At 50.2% G+C, this 22,395-nt stretch overlaps 3 protein-coding genes across 7 annotated transcripts; all 3 read right to left on the bottom strand.

The window, feature by feature from the left end:
* Positions 1-2: 2 nt before the first annotated feature.
* Positions 3-1,268, bottom strand: UFSP1 (UFM1 specific peptidase 1 (inactive)). The gene has a single exon (XM_054589786.1). It carries the CDS (start codon positions 640-642, stop codon positions 220-222), a length of 423 nt encoding a protein of 140 aa, XP_054445761.1. The 5' UTR covers positions 643-1,268; the 3' UTR covers positions 3-219.
* Positions 1,269-1,287: 19 nt separating this feature from the next.
* On the bottom strand, positions 1,288-6,967 carry ACHE (acetylcholinesterase (Yt blood group)). Of its 5 annotated transcripts, none has more exons than XM_054589785.1 (6): positions 6,847-6,964; positions 5,565-5,751; positions 4,193-5,282; positions 3,349-3,833; positions 2,443-2,612; positions 1,288-1,596 (listed from the first exon to the last, which is right to left on the bottom strand). In XM_054589785.1, exons 3-6 carry the CDS (start codon positions 5,258-5,260, stop codon positions 1,475-1,477), a joined length of 1,845 nt encoding a protein of 614 aa, XP_054445760.1. In that variant the 5' UTR covers positions 5,261-5,282; positions 5,565-5,751; positions 6,847-6,964; the 3' UTR covers positions 1,288-1,474. The 5 variants fall into 5 exon arrangements, with proteins under 5 accessions (XP_054445760.1, XP_054445756.1, XP_054445755.1 ...); XM_054589781.1 differs by lacking the exon at positions 1,288-1,596 and adding an exon at positions 1,639-2,221 and having other exon boundaries at positions 4,193-5,285; positions 6,847-6,967; XM_054589780.1 differs by lacking the exon at positions 1,288-1,596 and adding an exon at positions 1,639-2,221 and having other exon boundaries at positions 6,847-6,967.
* A 3,516-nt stretch (positions 6,968-10,483) lies between these two features.
* LOC129083808 (AP-3 complex subunit sigma-1-like) lies at positions 10,484-11,367 on the bottom strand. Its single transcript, XM_054589787.1, has 2 exons — positions 10,911-11,367; positions 10,484-10,731 (listed from the first exon to the last, which is right to left on the bottom strand). The coding sequence occupies exons 1-2, from the start codon at positions 11,172-11,174 to the stop codon at positions 10,636-10,638; spliced, it is 360 nt and encodes a 119-aa protein (XP_054445762.1). The 5' UTR covers positions 11,175-11,367; the 3' UTR covers positions 10,484-10,635.
* Positions 11,368-22,395: the final 11,028 nt, after the last annotated feature.

The raw sequence follows: 22,395 nt of genomic DNA, 5'->3' as shown, positions 1-22,395 counted from the left end.
CTCCTGACTGAGTATATATTATACACTCCTACAGATGCTCCCAAATATTGGCTGGGGCAGTGGTTAAGCTGGGCTTTGCCATTTTATTGATGCCAATGGTCCCAGGCTCTGCTGGGACTTAATGGGGGCCTAACATGGGGCAATGTCTAAACCTCTGCTTTTGAGAGTACAGTGAGTGAGCAGGGCCAGAGTCTCAGTTCGTGGAACTTTGCCTCAGTCCTAGGCATGCAGTTGCTTTTCAGAGTTCTGGCTGGTCAAACACAGGTTGTAGAAGGAGTTGGGGTCAAAGGTGGTGCTCACCTTTTGCCAGCCCACCCACCCAGCAGCCTGTAGTTCACTGGGGTTTTTCGGAGCATTCCAGCAGTGAGGGTCCAATACTAGGACGTAGGCTTCAGTGCCTGGTCTCAGGCAGACTCCCAGCAAGGCCTTGGATTGGGCATCCGCATCCCCCCCAACCATTACAGGCCCCCCGCCTCCTGCAAAGTGGGAGTAAAGCCTCTCCAGTTCCCCCTGAAGCCCAGCTCCACGGGGAACGTGGCATAGGCGCCCCTGGGGCCCTCTGAAGTAGTCCAAACAGAGACTGGCCTCTACGCAGCCGATCCAGCTCCGGGATCCCCGAAACCCAGGTGGCTTGTCACCCATGTCCTCCAGTGCCGCCTGCACATCCACCAACCCGGGTACGCCTGCGGGCTGCCCATCTGGCCACGAGCATAGTGTCTGCAGAGTGCGGTATCCGCAGCCCCAGCCCCGGTCATCCAGGCCGTCGCAGCCATAGTGATAGTAGAGGTAGTGGCCCGAAAGGATGGCCAAGCGAACAGGGCCACGGCCTGGGGGGGCAAGGCCCAGGTGGACGTCCTTCAGCAGCTCCAGGGCTGTCGGCAGGAGCAGAGGTTGTGGAGGCAGGGCAGATGTATCTGGCGGCGTGAGGCGAGCCCCAGGGAGAACTCGGGCTCCAGCACTTACTCTCGGCCCCCGGTCTTGGGCTGGCTGCAGGACCAGCAGGCCGACTCCAGCAACAGCCTCGCGGGGCACTTGGAAGGAGTGGAGACCGAGTCGACACGCAGGGTTCCCACAATGCACCGCGGCGCCCGCACCGCCCTTCTTACTGCGCAGACTCGAGCTGCGCGAGGGGCGGGCTCCCTGAGTCCCACCTCTAAGAGGGCCAGTCCTCTCGCTCCAGCGACCACACCTCCATTCCCTCAACCCTGGTGGGGAGGCGTTCTGCCAGAACTGGGCTTCCCAATGGCTCACACGCCTTTGGCTGTAACAGTTTATTGGCAGCCCAGAGGGGCAAAGGCACCGCGGGGTGGGGGCTCGGCCGAGACATGCAGAGGACTGGGAGCCCTGGGGGAAAGTCGGGTCGGGCAGGGTCTAGGGCTCCTCTGTTATATCCCAGACCTCAGATAAATAGTATATACAACTAGGGGACCGGGAGGGGTGAGAGGGACGGTGGAAAGTGGGGGTCCCGCCTGGGTCACAGGTCTGAGCAGCGATCCTGCTTGCTGTAATGGTCAAACTGGTTCTTCCAGTGCACCATGTAGGAGCTCCAGCGGTGGAACTCGGCCTTCCACTGGCGCTCTGCCTCGTCCAGCGTGTCTGCGGCCAGGGCGCCCGGCAAGTGGGTGGGAGAAGGATGTGGGGAAGGTCAGGGAACGGACATGGGGTGGGGGGCGTGAGTGCAGGAGGACACAAGGAGTAAGGAGGCCACGTAGGATGGTGGAAAGAGGATCAGAATATGAGAAAGACGAAAGACCGGGGAGGATGACGATATAGGGGGGTCCAGAGAAGGACGGTGGGAAGGAGGAGGGAGGGGTAGAAAATGACCGGAAGACGGGAGGAAGGAAGGGATCAGGAGGGTGGAGCATCCATGGATTGATGGGGGAAAAAAGAGAAATGGTTGACGGTTATAGCCCCACTGGGAGGTGCTATCTAGCCCCGGGTCTTCCCTCTCCCCCCAACAGCAGGCTCAGGCTCCAAGGAATAATTTTATAAAAAAAAGAAAATTGGCATTTTCATTTCCATTTAAACAAAGGCATGTGGGTCCCTGAGATGGGTCGTAGGTCACCTCTCTCCCTGTCCAGTTTGAGTCTTTTTGAGGAGGAAGGGGGCGCTGGGTCGGAGGTCCCTGAGTGGGGCCGTTCCCCACGGTCCGACCTCTCATTAGAGAAGGGGCCCCATGAGGCCGGAGGAGGGGAAGAGGCCGTGGTCACAGCCGCGGGAGCTGAGAGTGGAGGAGAAAGAGGAGAAGGAGGGGTAGGGGGAGGCCGGGCCTGGGCCTCGGGGCGGCCACCCCGTGGGCGGGGCCTGGGCAGGTGCTGGGAGCCTCCGAGGCTGGTGGGGAGAAGAGAGGGGTTATACACCCCGCCGGCTTCCGTTACCCCCTCTCTCCGAGCCCCATTTCTCCCCCCTCTGCTCAGCCCCTGCTCACTGGCCCCTGCGTACCGGTGGCGCTGAGCAATTTGGGTAGAAAGCCGTTCCAGAAGGCACAGGTCTGGGCGCGCAGCCCCCGCCGCACCTCCGGCGGCTGCAGGTTGAGGCTGACGTACTGCTGCGCTCCCCCGGTGTACGGTGGCCACTGCGGGGCTTTGGGGTCCTGGGGGTCATTGGGGTCCCTGTGGAAGGAAAAGGAAGGCTCAGCCTCAGGCAAGCCTAACCTGCCCTGGGGTTGGGGAATGGAGAAAGGGGAGAGGAGGAGGCAGGCTGCTCCCAGACCCCATGCCCTCTTTGCTCCAAGGAGAGCCCCATTCCTTCCCTCCCACCGCTGCTTTAATCCTCTGTCTCTTCTCCAGTATCGCTCATCTAGAGTCTCTCCCCTTCTTTTCCTTCAGTTTTCCTGCTCCATTGTTGTCTTTGTTTCTCATTTAAAAAATTGATGATATATTGAGCCCTTACTATGTAATCAGGCCCAGTCCTATCTCTACAAACATCACATTTACTTTTTACAACACCAACATCATGCTGGATTTATTGTCCCCTTCTTCAGACAGGTAAACTGTGTGTGTTTGCACTCATGCATCACAGCTAATAAAATCACCACTGGTCCGATTGACCCAGCTCTCCTGTTCACACTCTTTACTATTATGGTAACTCCTCTCTCTCTCCTTGTTCAGCTCTTATCTTTGTCTCTGTTGCTGACCTTGTCTCCTTGTCTCTTCAAGACCTGCCACCCCACTTCCTCCTTCCTTCCTCTTTCATTCTCCTGTGTCATTCTCTCTCTCCCCCTTTGTCTCTTTTCCTTTGTGAACTTTCCCCTCTCTTTCTAGCCCTTCTTTGCTTGTCTTCTGTCCTCTCTCTGTCCCCCCTGCCTCCCTAGCTCCCAGAGGCCATCCTCCCCTCCACACTGCTGACCCTGTGCGGGCGAAGTTGGCCCAGTATTTCATCAGTCGCTGGGCAAAGGCTCTCTCCTCGATGGTGTAGTTTAGCGAGGGTTCCAGGGGGAGCCCAAAGATGAACTCGATCTCGTAGCCGTGGGGCACCCCCATCCAGGGGGGCCAGGAGAGCGTAGATGCACGGTGTTCAAAGAGGTAGGCATAGACCCGAGCACCCTGGGCGGCCAGTCGCCCAGCCAGTTGGGCCACAGGACACACGACATTGTGGTCGCCCACCACATCACTCATGGCCTCCCTCAGGCGTGCTGGGTCCTCGGGGTTCAGCCAGTCTGTGTAATGCAGGACCACAGCCTCGGCAGCCAGGTCGCTTGCCTGGGGGACCCCGACCCGCACCCCGGCCAGGAACTGTGCCCGGCTGATGAGAGACTCGTTGTCTTTGCTGAAGCCTGGGGCCCCGTAAACCAGAAAATAGGAGCCCTCATCCTTCACCACACCCACCAGCACCTGGGGGAACAGGATGAAGGAATAGGAATGGGAATGGGAATGGGTGGAGGTGGGCGCAGACACAGACAGGCAGACAGAAACAGAAGGACAAAGAACCAGAGAGATGAACAGTTACAGACGCATAACCACAGAGGAAGATAGTATGAAATTGGGGAATAGGTGGAGAGAAGGGAAAAATATACTGGCATTTTTTTTCCCTCTGTCCCACTGGCCACCCTGGGATCAAGCCCTCAAGGAAGAGAAGCCTGGGCCCTTGGGAGTGGGTCTTGTGGATCCCTCTTGCTGGGGTCCCCAGGGAGAGGGTGGGTGGGAAAACAAGCCTAGAGGAACCAGCTCCACCCCCTCCAGCCATTAGTCACCTGCAGGCCCTGGAAGTCTCCAGCATTGATGAGGGCCTCGGGCGTGTCACTGAGGAAGTCTCCGTCTACCACAGGCACAAAAGAGAAGCGGAAGACACTTTCCTGAGGCAGCACTTGCCACTCGTGGTCCACCAGGTCCTGAGCTGGCCGTGTCCGCAGGCAGGCGACCAACTCTGTGTCATTGCTACCAGCCCCACCTGGGGGACAGCCTACAAAGTGGGCCAGCAGTGTGGCCCTTCGGCGGGCCTCTCCCATGCTCACCGTAGCCCAGGGCGCATTGGGTGCACCGCTCTGCAGCACAGCCCTGTGGAACAGGCTCCGGCTGGGTGGGGACAGAAGATGCATGCCCACAGAGGCGGCACCTGCACTTTCCCCAAACAGAGTCACTGACATTGGGTCCCCCCCGAAGGCTGCCACATTCTCCTGTACCCACTGCAGGGCCAGCCTCTGGTCCAGGAGACCCACATTGCCTGGGGCCTCCCTGCTCCCTGGCAGGGCCAGGAAGCCAAAGGCTCCCACCCGGTAGTTCATGGATACCAACACAGTCCCCTCTGCTTGGGCCAGGAAGCGGCCATCATACACATCCAGGGAGGCAGCCCCACTGTAGAAGCCACCCCCATAGATCCAGACGAGGACAGGGGTGGGGGATGTAGGCCGAGGATATGGTGTCCACACGTTGAGGTAGAGGCAGTTCTCACTCAGCTCACGGTTGGGGTTCCACATCTCGGTGCCCTCAAAGCCAGGGTACAAGGTGTCCACGTATTGGTAGCAGACACTTTGGAAGGCTGTGGCATCCAGCACCCCTGACCAGGGCCGCTTGGGCTCCGGTGGCAGAAAGCGACGGGGGCCCACGGGTGGCTCTGCGAAGGGGATGCCCAGAAAAGCAGAGACAGGGCCCCCAGGGGCCCTTAGGCGGATGCCCCGAAGCCGGCCCCCACGCACTGTCACCAGCAGCTCTGGGTCCTCTGGGTGCTCAGCTTCTGCCCCTCCTCCCAGGAGGAAGAGGAGGAGGAGAAGAAGTCGGGATGCTGGGAAGAGAGTGTGCAGGGGACAGCATGGGGGCCTCATGGCTGCCAAGGCAGGCAGGCGGCTGCTGGGAGAAAGAAAGGCAGAGGATGAAGGCCTGAGGCTTCTAGGAAGGAGATTAGGTAACACTCTTGCCCAGGGTTATCGCTAAGCTGCAGAGGAGGTGGGGCAGGCTGGCAAAGAGGAAGAGAGTAATGGAGAGAGGGAGACAGAGAGAGACAAGGACACAGGCAGACAGAGAAGCAAGAGGGGACAGAGATCAGGCACACATACACCCAGACAAATGTAAGGAACAGAGACGAGACCTTTCAAGCAATACCCTCCCCTGCCCCACAGAGGCCCTCACCTCCTTCCCCCAGCTGGATGGACTGGTTTGGGCCAAGTGCGAGCAATGCGGGCACCCGCACCAGAGGCCGCAGTTCACGTACTGGCCACCCGACAGGGGCGGGGCCCTCGCTGAGGCGAGGCGCCGATGGGGCCGCTTGCGGTGGCGTGAAGGCACAGCCTCTTCTGCGTTGGCCAGGGCCAGGGCCCTGGAGGGTGGGTTGGGCATTCAGGGTGCGGGAGGCGCAAGTCCTGGGGCACCCCAAATCCTGCCTACTCCACACCCTACCCACCCAGCCCGCCTCATCCACTGTCTGACACAGCGCGCTGGTACCCTTGAGTGTCTGTCAGTTGCGCACCCCTGTCGTCTAGCCTTAGTGAACGGATTTGCCAGCCTTGGACACCAAGACTCCAGTCCCCAATCCGCGCGATGCTGCTATACACGCTGCTGCCAGCAGGGGGCAGTAGAGACCGAGAAAATACCCGTGCTCCCCGCCCCGAGTAAAGCAGCTGGTAACTTGGGGCGGGGGTCCAGGGGCTTGCGGTCATTGCGAAGGGGTCTGAAGAGCGAACTGGGACGCCTCTGTTTTAGGAGCTCCGGAGATCCCCGGCTGCAGGGGAGGGGGCGCTATTTTGGGGACAGCAGCTGCTGCGGTTCCGGCATCTCCAGCCAAGGGATCAAAATTCCCCGGGTCGGAACTCCCCCCTCTCGCGGCGGTCACCTCTCACCCAGCCGCCGGCGTCCTGACATGGGGTGGTGAGATTAACTAGGAAACCCGAGTAGGGCTAATTATAACTCGGGGCTTCCGCTGAGCCTCCCCTTCCCCCAAAATAGAGACGGAGTCCCCGTGGGAGGGGGATGCCTGGGCCTGGCAGGGGGCTTAGGCTGGGCGCTTCTCGGGGACGCTGGGTCGCCGGATTGGGGTGGGGTGGGGGGTAATGGCAGCCGGGCGCCAGGAGCCTGCGTAGCCGGGGTTCCGCCCCAAGCAGGGGGCGTCTTACAGTGGCCCCAGACTTGAGGACCAACGGGCAAGGGGCGCTCGGGGGTCCTCACAGGAAATTGAGAGCAGAGGCAGCGGCCAGCCCTTCGGGGTGCCGACTCCCTGCGTGGGGGACCGTAAGTTTTCAGCGGCGAGCGAAGAGTTAAGGATGAGTGAAGGGTGGCAGGGGGCGTCGCTAGGCAGGCCTGGGGGCGCAGTGGGCGTCAGGTCTGGGGGCCCGGATCCCTCCGGGAATGCACTGTGCCCCGGACGCGGAAGGGGCCGCAGGCTGGGGGAGGGTCCCGGGCGGGGCGGGAGACTCACCTGAGGCGGCCAAGCCGGGCCGGGCCGGGCCGCGCCGGGAGCTGGAGGTGGCCGATATTCCCCGGCGCTGGCTGAGCCGACTCTGACAGCCGCCGCCTCCGGCCCCCCGCACACACCCCCTCCGGCCCCGCAAGGCGCCCTCGCCTCCGCCCACTGTCTCCGCCCCCTCCCCTCCCCACCCGCCTGGGGCTGCCACCTCCTCTCCCTCTTCCTCCCTCGGAGCCGAGACCCACAGACCCCGAGGCCCAGGCGGAGCCAGTGACAGAAGCCGACAGACGTCCAGATACTCGGTGATCGGCACGACCGAAAGACCCGCAGTGGCGGAGCAGACACCCACAAGACAGACGGACGAACAGAAGCCCGCGGAGACAGACACACGCAGCCGGACGGTCTCATGCAGTGGCAGCCACAAACGCAGTGAGAGACATTCACAGACGGATGGACACTCTAGGACAGGGTGACAGCCTCGGTCGGGGCCGCGCGCCGAATAAGTGAGCATTCCTGGCCACAAACACAGCAGGGATGGCGTGGGAGGCGGGGGGAGGACCCCCCCTCAGAGGAACGGGAGGTGGTGCTGGAGAAGAGGTTACATGGGACACTCTTGGGAACGAGGGCGCACCTGTGGAAATGAGGATGTGGACATGAGATCATGAGTGGAAATAAAGGGGACCCCCATAAAGGAGACGGAGGGAGGGGAGAAGTGACTCGCGGACACTCCAGAAGAAAAGCCAAAGTGGTAGCACGGAAAAGGGTGGAGTGCGAAGCCGCCCTCCGCTGCCGCAATAGAAACTTCCGGAACCCCCGCGGGTGGGTTTGCGCTGGTTTCCTGACGGGTGACCTCGGACTATCGTCACTAGGGGCCAGTAGGTATGACATCACTAGGCCAGGCTCTTATTGGCCATCGCGACGGGCAGGTGGGAGCGGCCTGGCCCGGGCCCTCTATTCTGTTCCGAGGGGCCGAAGCCGCACAGACCACCACGTCCCGCCCTAGGGGATCGCCCTTGGGAAAATGCAGCCGCGATGGTGTCTCACGCTCGAGGTGAGGGCGGAAAAGTATGAGGCGATGTCCGCGTGATTGCGCCGCGCGAAGACGCTTAACTCTCTCGGGGTGACCCGCTCGGGAATATGCGCCCCCGGCTTGGAGGACCGGCGAGCGCGGGCGAGCGACCTGGCGTGCGTGCGCGCGTGCGGCGGTGCGGGGCGCCGCGCGGGTCGGCCGCGCGCGCTCACGCTGGCTCAGCCATCTAGCTCCCCGGCATGTCCCGGGCTCGCGTCTGCAGCCATAAGGGGCCGAGAGCATCAGGTCTGAGGTCTCGGGAGTGTCGCGGGATCCGCCCGAATCGAGAGATGTGATCCTCCCTGGGCTGCGCGGACCCAGTTTTCCTAGCTGGCATCCACCGCCCACCCGCCGCCCCAGCTCGCACGTGCGCCCCGCGGGAACCGGCCTCCGCAGGACAGGTGATCCTTGCTGAGTCTGGTCTGTTCTCCGCTTGAGGGCGGTGGCCGCCAGGTGGCGCCGAAGGCAGCCGCTCAGTCCTCGAGGACTGGGATGGAATGCGGAGATGAACCCCCTTGTCAGTTCTTCCCACCTTCTGGCTTTTCGCCCCTCCACTCTTCAGACACCCCAAATCCCCTGCAGGGACACCGAGGTTCCCGGCATCCAGGCTTCAGCGTCCTAGTCATGACCACGTCCCTATACATTATTAGTGCTGTGAGTGGTGATAGGAGACAGAAAAATGGACAGCCGGTGCAGCTGCGAGAGAAAAGGATGTGAGGCAGGTCTCCCAACGTGGTAATTATGAATTATTAGAATGATAAAAATCCGCTATGAATGAATGAGCAGAGGCCTGCTCCAGGTCTAAGGCTGTGGAAGTTTTTGGCCTGTAGAGGCCCTGACAGTGATGGGGGCTTGCCTCCCTGTCACTCTCCAAAAACAGCTGTCCGATGCAAGTGCCTTACCTGACTTCTCTAATCAAGAGTCCCTAGGCCTGTACCATGAAGATAGAGAAGGCAGAGACAGCTTATAGCCCAGTGTTACCATGAACTAGTGAGACCCTAGATAGTAGAAGGTGAGAGGACAGGGCATGTTCTAGGAGCTAGCCCAGCAGAGACTGCCTCAGAGAGGTCAGTGCTGAAAGCCTGGACCTCCCGCTGGAGTCAAAAGACAGGACACATATGGTGAGCTGGAATCTCCCAGGGAGGCAAATCGTACATTCATCTGGTTTTAAAGCAGATTCAAGCCAGAAAAGGTGTCCAGATATGTCTGCAGGGGCTGGAGTGCAGAGCAAAAACAAGGGCAGTTCCTAATTGCTTGGGGATGGAGTGAGGCAGTGCCGTGACGGATCCATGGGAGATAAGGGCAAGGCAATTGTGAAGCTTTCCGAAGCGTCAGAACTCTATTCCTTTCAGGGGTGGGTACTATGGAAAGTCAGGCAGCAGGAGAGGGAAAAGAAAGTAGAGCTTCCAAAGATGCTGGAGAATCTGGGGCAAGAGTGGATGCAGCCATTGATGTCAGTACCCCCTCTGCACTCTCCACACCTGTGAAGATGGGAAGAAGGGAAGCCCAGTGTGGGAAGGGGGGTTGCATGGAGGATTATGGGGGGTGAGTTGGAATCTGAGGAGGGTGTCCTACTCCTGGAGCCCCTGATGTACTTCCCCATGCTCTGGGTCAGGAGGGGGTCAGTTGAATGTTCAGTCATGTGAATCTGCAAGACTGCATGGAGTTCTAGGGCATGCAGGCCCTTTGTCTCTAATGTAGGTGTTGCAAAAGTAGGCCGGGGTCTCTACAGCTGCAAGCAGCTCTGGGAGACGTGCCCACGGGCCACAGGTGTGTCCTCAGCTTGCCGTTTGTCCCGGGATTGTGAGGATGGGGGAGACCACACAGATTGTGTTTCTATCTTAGGTTTTGTTTTGTTTTGTTTTTAATTTTAAATGTATGTACTTTTTTAAACAGTGATAAAATATACTTTTATTCACTTTGTTGAGTCAGAGGGTTGTAAAAAAATTATTGTTAAAGTAGGTATCAGGAAAACAGAAATGTACTTTAGAAGTCCAATTACCTTGGAGTTTATTTAAACAATGTTTTCATTCAATACATGCTTGGTTCTTTAAATAACAATTATGACAAATAACAGAGAATGAAGGAATACTGCACTTGTGATCCATACAAAACACCAACATTTTGGGTTGTACATAATTTAAAGAAATGTCTCAAACACTTTTTAAAAAAATTCTGTTATAGTCAATGCAGAGAGGCATGCCTAGGGGGCCATAGGAACACAGTTTGTTATTTTTATCTTTTAAAACTTTTTATTATTATTTTTGATTTTAGAGAGAAGGGAAAGGAGGGAGAAAGAGACAGAAACATCAATTTGAGAGAGAAACATCGATTGACTTGCCTTCCATACCCAGAACCTGCAACCCAGGCATGTGTCCTGACTGGGGAATTGAACCGGTGGCCTTTTGGTTTGCAGGACTCTGCCCAACCGACTGAGCCACATTAGCCTGGGTCATAGGAATGCATTTTAGAAAAGAAAGGAATAAAATCACACTGGAACTACTCAATTTCTTCAAAATCACAGAGTAAGGAAAGCAACATTGAACTGCTATCCTGATTCTACACAACTTCTATACAGTACCTTGACTTAAACCCAAGAGCAAAAGTTAAGACTCTCTTCCTCTATTTTTGGTAAACAACTGCATGGTAAACTTAGATGACCCTTCCCCTTGGATTTTACCTAGGAGTAGCCTTTTAACTTTTTTATTTAGAAGAGGACAAGTGTGGCACTTTTATACTGATGTCACAAAATATTTCTTGGGAATCTCAGGAAGATTCACATTCTTTACAGCTGATACAGCAGGGACTGCAGCTCCCATTAAACCAGCCTCAGATTTTTCCAGTTAATTTTGTGCACCAATTTGTGTAGCGGTTTCATTCGTATTGGTCTCTAATACCACTCCCCCATTACCATCTCTGCAAGAATATTGTGAACCTTGTTTACATGGAAAGTTAAATCCAGTACACAGACATTTTCAAAACACTTGTCTAATGTTTATACAAGTACTTGAATTATATCTTCAATGCCAAGTTCACTGTCCGAAAAATCTACATAGAAGACAAAATATAACATTGCGTCATGTCTCTCAATTGGTCTGTTGTCAGATTCTTCAATTAATAATCCCCCTTTTAGGAAATTACAAACACTTTCATCTCTCTTGGATACCAAACGGAATGTATCCCTGATGCTTTGCCGTTGTGTATCTTCACCGTGAAGCTGGCAGAACTTGGAGAGCTGTGGCTTCCTGTGGTTGCCGGAGATAAGGATCATCTTGACCGCGGCTGAGCTGGGTGGACAAGCCGGCACTGGCGGCCAGGGCCGAGGGTGGGTGCTTGGCCTCACCTTGGGTCTCACTGGTGACCCTTCCCCTCAGAGGGTTTTTAAATTAGCAGGGACCGCCCAAGGGAGCCAGAAAAAAGGGTGCAGGCGACAGGAGATCCACAGGGCCTTGGCGTAAGCCCTGGGCTGGATGTCCTGATTCCTGGGTTCCGGCCCAGTGCTCGCAGTGAGACCTCTGCCAATAAACACCATTTGTCTGGGCCTCAGTTTCCCCATGTGTAAAATGGTGGATTGGACTTAAGCATATGTCAGAATTATGGGCGCCACTTCAGAGAGGCTGCTCCATTTGGTGTTGGGTAGAGTACTTAAGTCTGTATTTTTAGCAAGTCATCAGGACAGTCCTATGAGGGCGCTGTGAGGACCACATGAGGAGAAATGCTGGACTAGGTGCCCTCACAGTCAGTCCAAACCCCTGATGACCAATAGGCTCTGTGGGTCAGCAGCGGGTGCTATGGGAAGTCAGCGAGTAGAAGAACTAACAGGGACACCTCTGGCAATGAAGAGAGATGGACAAGGATTTGAGCTTGTTCTTGAACAGAACTTCCAGGAACAATTCCTCTTTTTACCAACCTTAGTCAACACAGGGACCTCACCTGTGTAGCCGTGACACCTTTCTTTACATAGTCCAACATTATAACCCCTCCCATGTCCTCTGTGACCTTACCTTCCACAACCATCACTACAGGGATATCCTTGATTCTTCCATTTCTTCCTTCACCATGTCTGTTTATCCAGGAATTAATCTTGACTCTACTACCAGTTCTGCCAATTCAGGGAACACTCCTCCTTCACTTGCATATCTGTGTCTTAGCTTTGCCAACATAGGGAACTGTTACTTGTTACGGTCCTTGCCCCACCACTGCCAACAAAAAGGATTCTCATCTCCTCTGTTCATTGGTTAGGGTTTCGTTCAGCTATGTGATACAGAAAACCAGACAATAATGGAAATATCTTTTTCTCTTACATAAAGGAGATCTAGAGGTAGGCCATGTAAGGCTGGCAGGGAGCCCTGGAAGCCAGAGACGGGGTTCCTTTACACAGCCTTGTGTTCCTCAGTCATCATGCAGCTTCAATTTCATCGTGTAATGTAGTTGCTAGAGAGCATCAGCCATAACATCTGCCTTCCAGCCAGCCAGGAAGGAGGGAGGACTGAAGAAGGGCATCGCTCCTCCCTTTAAAGGTACTTTTTGGAAATCATACACACAGCCCTTCATTTACATCTCACTGGCCAGAACTTAATCCTAAGCTGGCAATTGGCTATGCAGGAAGTTCAGAGGTGTGGCTTTTAGGATGACTTTGTACTCATCTAAAATTTTACTGTCCTAATACTAAGGAAGAAGAGAGAGCAGATCCTGGGGCTAGCCATTGCCTGCGGCCACTGTCCCAACCCTATTAAGTGGGGTTCTTAACCTGCAGAGGTGGGAGCCTGAGCCAGGCAAGAGACTTTCCTCCCTTCTCCCTATGCCTTCCTGTAACCCCTTCTGAAGACTGGCCTAAGGCACATCATTTTACAGGATTCCTCCTTAGACTCGCCCATCCTGTTTGTACCTTTTTGCTTTTGCTACTTTGGAGCATTTTGCACAATTTCTAGCCTGTCTCTGGGTAATCTGATTTTATTTCACAATTGTGTTAAACATTTAACCAGTTTACAGTATTTCCCGTGCAGTTCATTAGACATCCTTCTGCTTATTCTCGCCCCCTTTGTAGCAGGAGGTAGGGTGGAGTGGGTTTCATATCTTGTGCTCTGAATGGATTACAGACATTGGTACACTTCTCAGGGTGATTTCTGTCCATAAGCTATAATGGCTCTGAAAGGAGTGAAGAAAGGTATAATTTAATTCACCAGGAGTACATTTTGCCCTGTGTTACCATTTATCAGCCCTGGTGTCAGAACCCTGGAGGAATTCAAGATCCTGGAGTATGACTCAGCTCCCAGCTGACAAGGTCCCTGGTGTGCAGACCTACTGCCTGTGCAGATTCCAGCTCCAGCCCACCCTGATGCTGGTTTTATTTTAAATTTTAGCAGCACATCTTGCAGGACCTCTTGGGAATAGCTAGGTGCTATCTATATTGGACACTCTGGGAGCTCCTGAAATGTCTCCAGTTGCTTCTGCAGGTTATCAGCCAGCCAGTGAGAGCATCCCAAAGCAGATTCCTTGGATGAACCCGGCTGTGATTCCAGGGACACCAGGCATCACATGCCGAAGGTGTGAAGAAGTGGGGAAGACTTGCCTGGGATTCCCCACCTTGACTAGAGACAGTGCAGGCTGGTGGCAAGGTTGGCCACATGGCCAACAATTCTGTGGACAGCTGGAGCCCCAGGTCAACATCCACAACACTGAGGACACCAGAGTGGGTTGGTGAGTAGTCAGACCCAGTGTTACTTTCGTGTTAGCATTTACTTGGGGTCCTGTTTACCAGGCGCTGGCCTGAACACTTTGCTAAAAAACATCACCCCAGCTCTGGTGTCTGTTGGTTGGAGTGTCATCCTGTATACCAAAAGTTTGCTGGTTCAATTCCTGGTCAGGACACATACCTCTGTTGTGGGTTTGATCCCCGGTTGAGGTGCATAAGGGAGGCAACCAATCATTGTTTCTCTCTCACACTGATGTTTCTCTCTCCACCCTGTCCCCCCACCCCCCTTCTCTCTCTAAAATTAATAAACATATCCTCAGGTGAGTGTTAAAAAAAATCATCTCATTTAACTCTTGGTTACAACATTCCAGGGGGCACGCCCTATTACTCTTACAGTTGAACTCTCAGTAAATGGAAACTGAAACCCAAAGACATTAAGTTTTTGCCTATTTTTATCAGCTGCTAACTGGAGGCCCTGGACCTTGGATGAGAACTCTGACCTGCACTGGTGTTAATATGCTACAGAGCCACTCACCTTTTCTGTGACTTCCAGAAAATGAACTCCCGGAGCCCAAGAAAAGAAAGGCGGTGGGTAGGTTCCTACCTGCCTCCCACTCTCCCCTCCTTCTTTCCCCACTTCCATCTCTCCCTCCCTCCATTTTTCTCTCTCCCTCTCAGGCCTCAGTGGGGGATCCTGCTTATCAGATCTTCCAGCCATCTTGGACCATGAAAACAGGTATTGGTGACAGGTGCCTGGCTATTGCTCCAACATTCTGAAGGGGGAAGACAGGTGGAGAATACCTAACTCTGGGGGAGAAGAAGGGCAGGTAATGGTTTCTGCGGTTCTCAGGGACCTTTCCTCCTCTCCACCTGGGACCCCACACCTCCACCTTGCTCGCACACTCGTGACAGCTCTCCTGACAGCAGGACCAGCACATTCAGCCAGGCCAGGGCCGGGGCGCGTGGGATGCCCAGCCTCCAGGATGGTTTGAGGAGGTCAGTGCCCGCTGAGTCTCTCCACCCCATCCAGAGCCCACAGGCCACCACATCAGTCCCTCAGCCCCCAGCCTTGTCTCTCTGGCCCTTCCCTCACCACCCCATCTCAGGGGCCACTTCTGAAGCCTCTTCACTGTGCCCAGACCACCCCCTTTCCTGGGGCTCCACGGTTTTCAGGAATTGAGATTGAAGGGGAGAGGGTCCCCCTCCCCTAGTTGCTTCTCTGTAGGCTGGAGAGCTCTTGGGAAAGTGGGAAGGAGGGCCTGACAGCCTCAGGGACCCTGGGGTTTGAGGACAGTGGAAAAAATTTAAGTAGTGAGGTGGAAGAATCTAAACAAAACAAAACTCATTGATACAGAGAACAGACTGGTGGTTGCCAAAGGTGAGGCGTAAAGAGTCGGCAAAACAGGTGAAGGTGGTCAAGAGGTACAAACTTCTAGTTACAGGATAAACAAGTCCTGTGGATGTGATGTGCAGAATGGTAACTGTCGTTAATAATACTGTGTTGTAGATTTGAAAGCTGCTAAGACAGTAAATCTTAAAAGTTCTCATCATAAGAAAATAATTTTTAACTATGTGAGGTCATGGACCTTAACTAGATTTATTGTGGTGATCGCTTCACAATATTTACATATATTGAATCACTATGTTGTATTATACACCTGAAACTAATGTAACATTATATGTCAACTATATTGCAATAAAAACAAAACAAAATAAACATACTATAGGATATTTAAATAACCAAAAAAAGCATACTGGAAAGTATCTTTAGAGACATTAAATATATAGTGCCCATGAGGGTAGGGTTGAACAATTTGTATTTTTTAAATATAAATTTGTGAATGCTCTTTATATATTATAGATATTAACCCTTTATCTGTCATTCACATTACAAGTAATTTCCCACCAACTATTTTGTCTACTCTGTATTGTTTCAGCATCTTTTCCTTACACACAAAAAATTACTTTTTTATGTAATAGGATATGTAGAATTTTATTTTTATAGCTTTTGGGTTTTGCATTTTGATTAAAAGAGTTTCCTCAGTTCCCAAGTTTTAGCCTTATAAAGTTTCCTCTGGGATTTTTAGTTTTTTTCTCATGTCTTTGATTTAGTTTGCTTCATATTTTAATGTTGTAAGATCTAACTTTATTTTCTGCTACATGGGTAGTCAGTTGTTGTGTTTTTAAATAAACAATTCATCTGAATTAAATTCCATCTTTGTTGTATATTTGAATAATTGGATTTATTTCTGACCCTTCCATTGTTTCATTGATCTATTGCTTATTCTTATGGCAACACCATACTGTTTGGATTACAATAGTTTTATAGTACGTTTTAAGTATATGACAAGGAAAACCTCACAATTACTTTTCTGTTTCCTAGTATATTTTTAGACATTATTCACCTACCTGAACTTTAAGATAATTGCATTCACTTAAAATATTCAACCCTGTTGTGATCTAAAGTAAAATGGCATTAAATGTGTATGTTAATTTTAGGGAACTTGACATATTTGTGTTATAAAAATATTTACACCCACGAACTTGGTACATCTTTTCCATTTGTTTAGATCTTGCTTTATGACCTTGAATAATACAGTCTTATAGGTTTTCTCATGTGAGATGTTCTTTTTTGTTAAATTTACTCCTATTTTTCTATTTGAGTTTCTATTGTGAATGGAACATTTCTTCCAATACTCATTTCTAGCTGATTATTTTTAGAATGGGGAAAATTGTTTTTATACTCCATCCAGCCACCTTATTAATTTTATAGTAATAGAGTAATGTAGTAATTTTTTTAAAAGAAGATTTTTTAACTTCTTTTTTTTTTAGAGAAGGGAAAGGAGGGAGAAAGAGAGGGAGAGTAACATTTATGTGTGGTTGTATTGCACGCAGCCCCTACTGGGGACCTGGCCTGCAACCTAGGAATGTGCCCTTCACTGGGAATTGAACCGGCAACCCTTTGGTTTACAGGCCTGTGCTCAATCCACTGAGCTACACCAGATAGGGCTAATATACGAATTTTTAATATAGTATTTTTTTAATATAGTAATTTTCCCCACTAACTTATTTGGCTTTTCTAATTATACAATTTCATCAGCAATGAAATTAATATATAGTAATTTTTAATATAGTAATTTCTTCCCCACTAACATCTTTGGATTTTCTAATTATACAATTTTAGCAACAAAAAATGGGGCATTTAATGTTTTTCTATTGTTTATGCCAAGTATTTATTTTATTTTTTCCTTATTACATTAGCTGACACTCCCAAAACAATGTTGAAATAATGACAATAGTAAGCATCCTTGTCTTTTTTTTTTAATTTCAAAAGATGTCTTGAGTACAATAGCCATGATCTAGAAATAGACCAAGTGCCCATCAGTAGATGAGTGAATCAAAAAGCTGTGGTAGATTCCAACAATGGAATACTACTTGGCCATAAAAAAGGAAATCTTACCTTTTGTGAAAACGTGGATGGACTTGGAAGGTATTATACTAAGTGAAATAAGCCAGTCAGAGAAAGACAGATACTATATGATCTCATTCATATGTGGAATCTAATGAACAAAATAAACTGCAAACAAAGTAGATACAGAGGCATGGATACATGGAACAGACTGACAACTGTCAGAGGCGAGGGAGTTTGGGGCTGGATGAAAAAAGGTAAATAGATTAAGCCAAAAAACCACATAGACACAGGCAGCAGACAACAGTGTGATGACAGAGGGAAAGGGGAGGGGGGCAGGCGGAGGTGGGAAAAGGCGGTGAACGTGAGGGTGGAAAGATGCTGCTTGGGAAACGGGGGCATGACGCAGTGTGCCGACGTTTTGTTCAGTCGTACACTTGAAACCCAAATGGTTTTGTGAACTAAAGTCACCCCAATAAAAAATAGCTCGAGTATTTGATTATTTAGATTGTATTATGTTACTGTCAATTCTCTTAAATTATTTTTTGAGAAATATATTACTCATAAAAAGTGTGGAAAACATACACAGGACTAAAGAATAATAATTTAAAAATCCATGTTCCCACTACTCAGCTTAGGAAATCGAACACCACATGCTTAGAAACCCCCTGGATACTTCTTACCATTTGCATACAGCTCCTTCCTTTTTGATAATTGCTATCCTGAATTTTGCGGTAATAAGTACTTTGTTTTTCTTTGTGACATTACTACACATATATGGAATCTTAATCAAAATATTGTTTAAACTAGCCTTTAAAAATCATATACATTGGGTTGTATCATATATATTTCTCTGTGAATTCTAATCCTCAACATTACCCTATTTCTTGATTTTTAGATGTCATCATGTTCCAACTCCCACCAATACCAAAATTCTCTCCTTTACTGTTTTATTTCTTCTACAAAGTGTCCAGAAATGACGCCCGTTGTTACCACCTCTGCTTCTCATGTCACTCAATATATTGATGTAGGTCCAGTGTTAAAAGTAACTCCTTCCCATCGTTAGCAATCACTTCCAAGACTTCTGTGAGCATGTTGTCAAGTCGTCTCAGTTCTGGGTCACCCCCCTTTTTCTAACATAACTGTGATGTCAGTTTCTCCAGTATAGGGGTTTCCCCTCCTTCACTGTAGGTAGTTCTGCAACATCTTTGACTGCAGGGGTTGGGGTTGAGCCTACCAGCAACCCATCTGATCCTCCTAACTTTATCATCAGAGGGACCACCTGCTTTAGCTTTGTCTGACAAACACATAAAGACCCACCTTGGGCTTGAGTCTGCCTGCCAATGTCATTTGTGGATCTTGAATAGGATAAACCATACATAACCACTGCCAGGATCCCGGCTGTGGTAGATTGGGTCATTGCTCAACCTACAAAGTCTGTCCAGAAAGTATCTGTCCATGTAATATGAAAAATAGAGACATTTATTGAAGAAGATACAAGATACAAGAAACATTGTACATAGGGTGATGACTCCTCAGTCTCCTTCAAAGTAGGTACCTTGGGACCTCACACAGTTCTCCCAATTGCCACCAGCTGCCCTGTCATATTTTCCTGAATGTCATCAATGGTCTGAAATCTCTTCCCATTCAAAGGGGATTTTAGTTTTGGGAAAAGCCAGAAGTTGCAGGGCATTAAATCTGGGCTGGAGGGGTACTGAGTCACCTGGGTGATATTATGTTTCACAAAAAAACCTCTGCCCGAGGCATGATGCATGAGTGGGTGTGTTGTGATGAAGCTGCCAATCACCAGTTGCCTATTAGGCCTTCTGAATCATCCTGATAGTTTCCGTGGAGGAATGTTCAAGCTTAACAAAAAATATGAGGCAGATTCATTGCTCTACTTGCTCAGTCATTTTGAATGCGATAGCCACACAGTACACATGTTCATTCAATGGTATCTACCACCCCCACTGACTAGTACAGTGAAGTGGTCATTGTTCATACACGTGCATTCCATTCTGCTCTCCTTGGCTACCAGGTTACATTGACGTTGCGCAAACTCTTCTTGTTCTATTAACAAAGGCTGGACTTTTTCCAGACAGACCTTGTATTTGTGTTCCCTCCTTCCAGTGGATTGTACTTCCCCTCCCCAGTGACATCAAGCTTGGTGTCAGACCGGCATTTTATATCTTTATCAAACTCAGGTACAACCAGGTGACTTGTTTTGGATAACAAAACATGGGTGGAGGGACGTATATCATCTCTGGAAATAAGCTTAAACAGCCAGTTTGTGGTTTTGCCATCTGTCATTTCCCACTGCCACACGATTGGAAATGTCCCAGATAGAGGCTGTTCCATCAACTTGGGTATTCAAGAGAAGATGACATACATAGAGGACAACACAGATGTTGAGATGGGTAGGTACTGTGAGTGAGAAATAAACCTCTATTGTTATAAGACACTGAGCCTTACAATTATTCATTATTTCAGCATAACATGACATCTCTTGATTGACACACCAACCATCACTGGCTTCCACGTGCCTCAAAACCAAGTACCAATTATTTATCTGTCATCATGTAAATGGATCCCACACTACCCTACCCACCATGACTCAGGCACAACTCTGGTCAGCACCTTGATTCCCATCACCTCACATCATTAATGACAACTGCAAATTCAGGTCATGACACAGTGGAGAGGCTGGTGAGTACACTGGCCTAATGGTCACAACCACCTAAGTTTTACTCCTGTGGGGACAAGGAGTGACTTATTCCTGGGCTTCAACACTTTGTCCCTTGTCCTTGACATCTGAGTAATGGTCCCAGCCTGTACTTTCATGGATTCACATCTTCTCCACCAGGTACCTGTGACAATGGTGAGACCTTGGAGAGAGCCCAGTGCCCTCACTGTTGTCACATGAACCCAACTGTAATGTTACCTCGCCTGTAGAGTGAGGTGCTGTGAAGGGGCCCAATGGTAGGTGTAACTAATGATTGGCTCAAATTCACCATCCTCAGCCCCCAGTCTTTTCACCTCTGCCCCCGTCTCATCACCAGCAGCCCTTTTGCCTTTTTGTTCATCTTAAACTTTGGTTGCACACACACACACAGACACACACACACACACAATCTTTGATTCCAAAGAGAGAAAGGGAGAGAGAGAAACACTGATTGAGAGAAACATCATTTGGTTGCCTCCCACAGGCACCCCAACTGGGGATGGAAGCTGCAACCTAGGTATCTGTCCTGACTGAAAATCTAACCTGTGACCTTTTGGTGCATAAGACAATGCTCCAACCAACCAAGCCACACCGTCTGGGTTGGTTGGGGCCATATTCATTTCGGGAACCACCTCTGGGTCTTGGTTGTATGTGGACAGCCTACAGAGAGACAAGGCTGGACCCCAACATGGGGGTGGGGCTTGGACCGCAGCAAAGGACTCCAGCAGTCTTATCTTGCCCATCTTCTCCTTAAGCTCGGTGGGGGTCCCCTGACCATTGACCTTGCTCAGAATGCAAAGGTATAACCATACTCTCCCCCTTATGGGCAGGCATTCAAATGACTGTAATATCTGCCACCAAATGATAGTTAAGTATCGAAGGAGAGATATCAGTAGTAAACACCATTAAAATTCAGGAGTGGGGAAGGTCACTTCCTGATTCTACATGGCTTCCTGGTGGGAGGAGAGAAAGGGCAAAACAGTAGATGATGGGTGGGATTTTCACAGACAGAAAGGAAGAGAAAGGGAGATGGAGACGGCATTCCCAGTACAGGAAATAATTAGGCAAAGTCCCAGAAGTAGCAAAGCCTGAAGCAAAGAGGTCCGTTGGTTGGAATGAAAGGAAGTTTATACAGGAGAGGGAACTGAAATCGAAAGGGTAGATAGGGAGGAATCAGGGAGCATGACGTTGGATTAGGATCCATCTTCCCAGGAGCCAGGTATCCCTTACAAAAGGGGTCCATTCATGTTTGTGTCTCCAGCACAGCATCTTGGTCAACCCTGGTGCTTGACCTCATAGCCCTAGTTCCACAGAGACTCCTCTGAAAAACAACAAAACTTTTCAAAACACCAGTATTTTAATGCTTCACAAACTGGTCAGTGTGTTAAGAAATCAAAGTGGAGGATCCCAAGGGTGGCCTGGCCCCCTGCCAGCTCCCTCCCCTGGGCTGCCTCTGTGGTGCTGCTGTCTTGGTCTAGGCTCCACCTCGTCAGGATGCTTCATCTTTTCATTCCTTTGTCCACTCTGGCCACCTTGACCACACAAGATTATTGTAGCTTTGCGGAAAGTTTTGAAATCAAGAAGTGTGAACCCTCTAGTTTTGTGCTTCATTTTCGAGATTGATTTGGCTATTCAGAGTCCTTTGAGACTCCATGTGAGTCTTAGCAAATTCTTGGATATGATGTCAAAGTTCTTTTATTTTAAGCACTTTGAATGTAACAACCTACTGTCTTCTAGCTTCCAAAGTTTCTGATAAGAAATCTGCTAGTAATCCTTTTATATTTTTTTAGGACTAGTTGTAAAGAAAAAAAAGTCCTTTATTTTAAAAAGATTTAATATAAATATTTTTATAGGGACTAGTTCTTTATTTTAAAAATATTTATATCAAAATAGTTGCCCTGCTTGTTTCTTTCTCCCAACTGGCCCCTAAAGAGCCCACACCAAAGGAGCGCATCTGTTAAGTCAATAAGCTGCAGGACGCGGACCTAGCAGACCTCACTGAAACCTCAGCAAAGCGGGGGGGGGGGGGGGGGGGGCGGGGCGGTTACTGAATAAAGAAAGTTTAAAGATCAACACACTGACAGCCCAGACCGTGGAGGGCTTTCACAGCCAGAGGGGGTGGCCAGTGCGCCCCGACCACAAAGAAGCAAAGTTTCAAAATAATATAAAATTTTAAAAGTTCTGTACATGAGCTATTCAAGATTTCTCCAGCACTAACTGATACAATGAACAACGAGAAAGCACTTTTAGAGACAGTAGCTTCAGATCAAGAAAAGGATGATGAGATGAATTTCATATGGCTAAATCAATGGCAAAAACCTAATTTTCCTTCTTTCAAGGAGGCATGAGAGCAAATAACTGGTCATTTCAATATAAGGGGCACATGATCCATTTTGTGAACCACTGAGAAGGGGGTAGAGATGACACAAGGATTTGGTCTCAGAGAGTTCTCACCATTTTAATTTGTTTGGCTACTTCTGATAAAAAAAAAAAAAAATTGCCCCAAAATACCTTACTACCTTAAAGCTGAAACCTGAACATCACTTTTTTTTTTTTTTTTTTTTGCTAACTCCTCCTGGAATCATCTTTCTGGTTTGGCTAGTACTCTGCACAAAGCAATGATTCCTCACCGTGAAGTCTTTCTCTGGGCTCTGTTTAGCTGCCAA

This window comes from Pteronotus mesoamericanus, unplaced genomic scaffold (assembly GCF_021234165.1).
Source record: "Pteronotus mesoamericanus isolate MK-2021 breed Mesoamerican mustached bat unplaced genomic scaffold, CSHL_Meso_final scaffold_167, whole genome shotgun sequence".
NCBI lineage: Eukaryota > Metazoa > Chordata > Mammalia > Chiroptera > Mormoopidae > Pteronotus > Pteronotus mesoamericanus.
The sequence above is the reverse complement of the archived record's forward strand: the minus strand, read 5'-3'. Positions and strand labels throughout refer to the sequence as shown.